The sequence below is a fragment of the Nematolebias whitei genome, chromosome 15 (assembly GCF_014905685.2).
Source record: "Nematolebias whitei isolate Nwh7 chromosome 15, NemWhi1, whole genome shotgun sequence".
Taxonomy (NCBI): Eukaryota; Metazoa; Chordata; class Actinopteri; order Cyprinodontiformes; family Rivulidae; genus Nematolebias; species Nematolebias whitei.
Genome location: NC_056512.1, coordinates 21,551,269 through 21,558,827, shown reverse-complemented (window position 1 = coordinate 21,558,827; position 7,559 = coordinate 21,551,269). Strand labels below are relative to the sequence as shown.

At 44.5% G+C, this 7,559-nt stretch overlaps 1 protein-coding gene across 1 annotated transcript in view; it reads left to right on the top strand.

Moving 5' to 3' along the window:
* The first annotated feature begins 377 nt into the window (after positions 1-377).
* ep300b (E1A binding protein p300 b) overlaps positions 378-7,559 on the top strand; it is a 47,726-nt gene continuing 40,544 nt past the window's right edge. Inside the window, exons 1-2 of the mRNA XM_037688873.1 lie at positions 378-2,047; positions 4,051-4,646. Coding sequence (XP_037544801.1) covers positions 1,954-2,047; positions 4,051-4,646 — 690 coding nt within the window. The 5' untranslated portion in view covers positions 378-1,953. The remainder of the gene's footprint in view (positions 2,048-4,050; positions 4,647-7,559) is intronic.

The window sequence follows — 7,559 nt, the reverse complement described above, 5'->3', positions numbered from 1 at the left end:
ATAGAGCTGGTTGCTTGTTCTATCGCGAGATCTGACAACACTGGGGGCTAAGCACCCCTAAAGGGCAGATTCTAGAATCGCCCCTGGAAGTACATTCCACGATTATTGTTTTGAAAGTTTATTTCATTTCATGCAGTCATTACTGAGATATTTTGCTTACAAACAGCATTGACTCCAAATATTTCTATATCTATATAGGCCTATAAACCCAGAAATATAAATGTATCCCTCTATCATCACGAGCTGTCCGGACACTCCCGAACACTCCCGAAGACGAACCTCTCTCGTTCTCTTCCCTCCCTCCCTTCCTCCTCTCTCCTCCTCCTCCTCTTCACGCCTAATGTTACCGTACCTCTAACCCTCCTCCTCCCGTATCAGAGGAGTAGAAACAACAAGCCGCCATTTTGTTTGGCGGACAGAGCGTCAGGAGCAGGAGATAACCGATAGAAGGAGCGACTCCTGCAGCCGACGGAAGCCGCTCCGGGAGCCGCGCGGGGACCGCCAGAGGAACCGAACCCTGTCCGCGTTGTCCAGAGAGAGGAGGCATCACGAAGGAGACGAGACGTCAACCGGAGGGGAGAGCCAATTCTCAGTGCCATATCTATGTATTAATATATATAAATATATGTATGCATGAGGAGGAAATACTCCGAGGAAGGGGGTGTTTTTTTTGCGGAGCGGCGACGGGAGGAGAGGCGGAAGAAGGGAGCTACGAGACATCACAACCCTGCGGAGAAAAAGAGGAAAAAAGATGATAAGTCAGTATGTGTCCGTGGTGGAGGAAGGATCGAGCCCGCAGAGACAATTATATAAATAAATTGCTGCCGGGCAGGAGGGAGAGGTGGAAAGAAAGAGGGGTTTAAACACGAAGGGGGGCAGTTCACCATCACAAAGAGTCACTGCGAGGATTTTTGTGAGCCCAAAATATTTTTAGAGGGGGTTGTTGAGATTATTGTGCCGATTTAAAGCCATCGTTTCTTAAAAGAATTGCCCCTTTCGGGTCATTTTGCGTTTCCATTCGCGCCTCTGTCCGAAGCGCTCATCTTGGTTGTGGTTTCTTCATGCATCCTATAAGCTGCAAAAAAAAAAAAAAAGTGACAAAATGTATTCTAATCGTTTGAGATTGTTTATTTAAAGCCGACAAGACGCAGGAGGACACTGCAAGAGCACAAGATAAGTGGTCTATAAAATACAATTTAATTGGATCAATCAGGGCACCCCGTTGATTGGCAGTTAGACTATAGGAAACACCGAAAAAGTGCAGGAAAACCACACAGGAGCAGTGGTTTATACTTAAAGAAAGAGGGGTTGCATCCACCACGTTTGTTTCTGACCCCAGTGCCTTTTGCATGGTGGAAAAAAAAAAAACCTGAAGTGCACAATTCTACCAGCTGCAGAGGAGAAGTCCTGCATGGAAACATCTACACATGCAAGGCGCAGAGTGTCTCCTGCACAACTTCTGGCATCGTTTTGAAGCTTTAAAAACCACTGCCTTCTGCTGTTGGACGGGGAAGGTGAGGATCTAACTGTTGCACGAGGCGGAAGAGCTGAAGTTGCAATAAAAACTGGACATTTTCGTGCCATCGCAACAAATTCCGCCCCCCCGGAGGACTATGGCAGGCAGAGCCGAGCGCAGACCGGCGGACGGATCTTCTCCGGACGGGCTTTCTGTCGCAGAGGCTGCTCCATGAGGTTGTCAGTGGGCTCTTCAGCGACTCCACCTTCCCACCTCCCGTTCAAATCTGTGAAGAAACCAAATCTCCGACAGGGGAGGAGGGGGGCACTCGTATCTGCAGAGAGAGAGGTGCAAACCGAGGGGAGCCGAAGAGTTTAACGCCGCCGTCCTCTCCCCTACCGTGCCCCCGAGCGGTGGGGGAACGAGCAAGAAGCGTTTCCTGAAAGGGAGTAGGAGGCGGAAATAAAGGGAAACACGGTGAAAATTGTCAGAAAAATATGGCCGATAATGTCCTGGAGTCCGGCCCGCCTTCAGCCAAGAGGCCCAAGCTGTCCTCTCCAGCTCTCTCATTGTCTGCCAGTGATGGAAACGGTAAATATGATGCATGCATCGCTCGAACACGAAGCCGCGTCGGCGGCTTTTAGCCTAAACTGCTCACTGTTTGAAGTTGGACGTAAAAGTTGCTTTGTAGCTTAACTCGTATAAACGATGCTTTAAAGCATGGGAGCGTGGGTAAAACGGTGCTTAACTAGAAGGCGCGATGTGTTTTGATGGGGACGGGGATGTGGTTTTAAGGCCAGAGCAACTTTTCCTGCAGTTTGTTTTGATGCGTTAGCCTGAACTAAAACCATCCACCTCCAAACAATGGACGAGTCGAGACACTTCAGTTGGCTTCAACTTGTTTCGCTGCGTTAAAAGTTGTTTACGTGAAAGTCTGGGAATTCGTATGGTAGACACGGGGGATGTTTGTTGGTATTTGGAAAACAAAGTGGCAAAGAATCGCCCACCAAACGAGCTTTAAGCGAAAGTTGCTGTTACCGTGCGAGCTAGCTAACTAGCTAGAAAGACACCCCCACCGGTGTTGTGGCGAAAAATGCACCCCGGTCTTAGGAAGTCTGAAGGCAGGTCACAAGTAAAGCGAGTGAAAGTAAAAAGTGACGAACAAGAACTCGTCAGTTGATTTTTGCGTTTAATAACCATATTTTTATGTCTTTTTGTCATAATAGTCTGCTTGTATGTGCGCACGCTATGGAATTTCTTAAAGTTACTGCAAACTTAAAAAGGTATTTTGGGGTAAAGAATGTACATTTCGTGTCAGTAGGCCATTTTTTTTCCTGATCAGAAATAGCGGAGGGCGCACATCCTGGTTGCCTAACTCTTCAGTAAATCACTAATCATGCTGGGCATGGAGAATCATGGGGCAGTTTATCACTTCTAATTTTTAATCTCGTTTTTCAAGTTTAAAAACAAGCGCTATGAGATGAGTTTCCCGTGATTGTGCTTTTCGTGGCGGGGGTGCTTTTTTTCGATACAACACCGGAGCGGCTCAGCTGAGCTCCGTAAAGAAAATAGTGTTCAGTTTAAGTTTTTTTATTTTTATTTATTTAGTCTCAGCAACGTTTAAAGTTGGTATTAACTCTACGCAGCTGAAAAAAAATTGTTCAGGCAAAACTGTAGCGTTCCTAACGCGGGGGCCACTCTTGTTTTCAGTCAAAGCTAGCTATTGTTCAACACTTCATTAAGTTGGGCGAAGCGCTGTCGTCCTGCCGAAGTTTTAAAAAATGCGTCGATGAAAACAGTTTTATGTTTAAACAAAGCACCGCACTTCTTCAAGTGCCTACTAATAAATGTAACTCTTTTAAATGCTTTTTTCTCGACTTGAACTAGCGGTATTAGCTAAAGCTTGTTCTGTATTTGTCGTCCATTGTCTTGACTGCTAACAGCACGGCGGTGACACTCGAGCTGCACTTTTTGCTCCTTACTTTTTAACAGTAAAAACATGTCCAAAACAGACTATTTGAACGTCTTCTTCGTTTTATTTAAAACACCAAGGCACAAATTCTGAACAAGAAGCGTTTAAATACCCCAGTTAGTGCCTAAATTTTTTTTTCTGGGTTTCTCAAAATAAAGAGTTTTATGAAGGCAATAGTTAAAAGGTGACAAGTTATTTTCACAAATCAAAGCACTCACTTGACACAGTTTCTACTAAATGAGAGGTTTTGTAATAATAATAATAATAAAAATGTATTTTCCAAACACTTTTCCTTCCACTTGCCCATCATCTGACTTTTTCTGTAATTACTGCTGATTAAGCCTCTTGATTACGTAGCCGTCCTTTAAATTCACACACCTACCTGGATACTGTAGTGTTTACCTTTTGCGGCTTCTCACCTTGTCCGCGCTGCATCAGCTCTTCATGTGTGGAGCCCCACCAAACCACAAACTGATGCCCAAGAGAGAAGTCCAGGTTGTGAGAGGCACTTAAAGCTGCGTTGGTTTTCAGGCTATAAGCATAGAGGACGGATTAAACATGTATAGGTAAAAGAGCTTCCTTCTGTCCTCATTGGTAAGATTTGTTTCTTTTTTCTGTCTAGATTTTGGTACACTCTTTGACCTGGAGCAAGACCTCCCGGATGAGCTCATTAGTTCTTCGGACCCGGGGCTGTCCAACGGAGGGGATGCCAGCCAGTTCCATGCTAGTCTTGGAGGGCTCGGAGGTGGGATTGGCACAAGCGGTCAGGATGCAGCTGCAAAACACAAACAGCTGTCCGAGCTCTTGCGTGCAGGAGCGCCGGCACAGCCGGGGGGCCCTGCTTCGAACAGCGCACCATCTGGGGCTTCCATGGGACTCATGGGTGGCATTAGTGGACCACAAGGCATGCACCCTCAGGGCCAACAGCAACCTGGATTAATGCCTCAAGTTGGAATGATTGGAGGTGGGACGGCGCTCAGTCGGACAGCAGCCATGATGGGTGCTCAAAAAGGCCCTACTGGACAGCAGCAGCAGCAAGGGCTGATGGGGGTGCAGGTTATGAACGGCTCCCCTAGAATGGTTTACTCTGGCAATGCTGGAATGGGAAACAGTAGCAATATTTTGGCAGAGACCTTGCAGCAGCAACAAGGTGGCCCGCCAATGGGAGCCGGGGGTCAAGTGGGGATGAGACCACAGCAGCCTGGCGGGCTAAACCAGGTAGGTAGCAACACAACCAAACTACACTAAAACTGTGGCCTGACACTGACAATACAGCTGTTTTTCATAAAATGGACTGAACAGCTAAAGTTTTATTCCACTATTTACATTAATTGCATGTTTTTTGTTTCTGTATTCAACAACATTATCATCAATATTCTCATTAAAAAACATTTTTACAATAAACAGGATTTAAAATATGTCATGTAAAAATTTAGAGGGTTAGTTTTTTGACGTAGGGTACTTTGGTAAAATGTTAAACAATATCTTACCTGGTGTACATGGCTCTTTAAATGGCTTTAGTTTGTCAAAATGGAGTTCAATTCTGATCAAATCAATGAGCTTAGAGCTAGTTCACACTGAACCAAGACTAAAAGAGGCGGCTGCCATCCTAAAACATCACGGATATCAGAAACATTTTAGTGGTTCAGGTAATCACAATCTTATAAATCTCATCAGCACAGACTTTGCATAGGTACTCTTTGGGTTGGGGATAAATTATGCTTTTAGATGCCTTAGAGATATGGAAGCTTCTGAATCTATTTTCTGAAGTCTAGAATAAATTTAGTTAAAGTTGACCTGTGCTGCCACTTTACAAGATTCAGCAGAGTAGTTGCTGCTCAGTGCTGTTTGTCCTAGTAGGGTTACCGTAGCTTCCTAAAGTTAATAAAGTAAACATGTTGCACTAAAGTCAAATTTATTTATAAAGTACATTTAAAACAGCAGCAGTTACAAAGTGCTTAACAATAAGGTTAAGGCAGTAATAAAAAGTCAAGATGTAATTAAAAGTATCAAAAATAAAAACACAAAAACATTGAAATACTAAATCAAATCACACTGTGTTATACGTCAGTGAAAACAGATGTGTTTTTAGGAGAGATTTGAAAGCAGGAAGTAAAGTGGCCTGTCTAATGCTGAAGGGCAGGTTGTTCCAAAGTTTAGGGCCAATGACTGAAAAAGTCTGATCTCCTCTGAGCTTCATCCTGGTTTTTGGTACAACCAAAAGCAGCTGGTCAGATGATCTCAGCGCCCGAGAAGGAACATATGTTTGAAATAGGTCAGAGAGGTATTTATGCACTTAAATGTCAACAGGAGAATTTTAAAATCAATTCTGACATGCACAGGGAGCCAGTGAAGGGAGGACAAAACTGGTGAAATATGCTCAAATATAGGGCTGGGCCATATTGTGTCATTGACGATATCGGTTAAAAAAAGCTTGCCCGGGCAAATAAATGATATCATGATATGCTAATTTCATGATGCAATATGTCAAGCGCCCCACCTCGTTAACAGAACCGAGCACGCCGAACAACCAAACTGAACTGCACACCCCCCCACGCCTTGTCGTTACTATCGTAACACTAATTAGTTGCGCGCAATACTATACCCTACCATTTTATTTATAGAGCACTTAAAACAGCGACAAGGCCAACCAAAGTGCTGTAAAGACAGAACAACAGGTAACACACAAAGCAAAATACAAAATGAGGTAAATTAGAAATATAGACATAAAAACACTGCAAATTATAAATATAACGACAAACCAGTGTGGAGCATACAGGTTCAAAACACAGATCATCTGGTGTTGAAAGCTACTGAATAGTAGTGGGTTTTTAAACGGGATTTGAAAACCAAGAGGGAGGGGGCCTGTCTGACAAGCAGAGGCAACTTGTTCCAAAGTCTTGGTCCTGCTACAGAGATGGCCCTGTCACCTCTGCGCTTAAGACGAGTTCCTGGAACTGTGAGGAGCATCTGGTCCGCTGACCTCAGGGAACGTGGTGGGACATACGGCTGTAGCAGATCAGAGAGATGGAGGGGGGGACTGTTCAGCAATTTGTAGACATACAGGAGTATTTTGAACTGGATTTGAAGGTGATCCGGTAACCAGTGCAGTGAGGCCAAAACTGGTGTAATGTGCTCTCTTTTGCCTGTACTGGTTAAAAATTGGGCTGCTGCATTCTGGACCAGTTGTAGTCGTGCAATGGAGGTCTGACTGATACCAAACAGGAGTGAACTGCAGTAATCAAGCCTAGATGTAATGAATGCATGTATTACTGTCTCCAGGTTATTTTTGGACAATATGGGCTTCAGCTTAGAAAATCACCTCAGTTGGAAAAAACATGATTTAACAATCATGTTTACATGATTGTTAAGTTTCAGGGAAGGGTCCATTATCACTCCCAGATTAGTGACTCTTTGTTTTTCTGACAGGGTTAGAGCGGAAAGGTCGATGCAGTGGTTTGTGATCGTGTCATTGGGAGGGAACAACGTGACTTCAGACTTCTTTTCATTGAAACTTAAGAAGTTAAAAGCCATCCAGTCCCTAATGTCAGCCAGGCAGTCGAGCAGAGGTTGAATAGAGCATGTACCATTGTGTCTTAGGGAGAAGTAAATTTGACAGTCATCGGCGTAGAAGTGAAAGGGTAAGTTGTGTTTCCGGAAAATAGCACCAAGGGGCAGCAGGTATAAAGAGAATAGGAGGGGACCCAGGATGGACCCCTGTGGAACCCCCCATTTAAGCTCTGCTGCTGCAGAACTAAAATCCTTGATGGAGACACAAAAGGATTTGTCAGCGAGGTAGGATCTGAACCAATTGAGGGCTGACCCTGTGATGCCCACCCACTGCTCCAACCTAGCAATGAGGATCTCATGGTCGATGGTGTCAAAAGCGGTTGTGAGGTCCAATAGGAAAAGCAGCACAGAATCACCAGTATCTGTGGATAAGAAAATGTCATTTAAAAACCTTCAGTAAAGCATCCTGATACATGCTCAATTTTACTATTGAGGCCTTGAAGGCCAAAGAAGAGCACATTAAACAGAAACTAACAACGTGTCTAGATCAGACCACACTTCAGCAAGTGTTGGACTGTACAGATCAGGCACGCTTAGCACAGCATGTCAAGTCCAAGACTC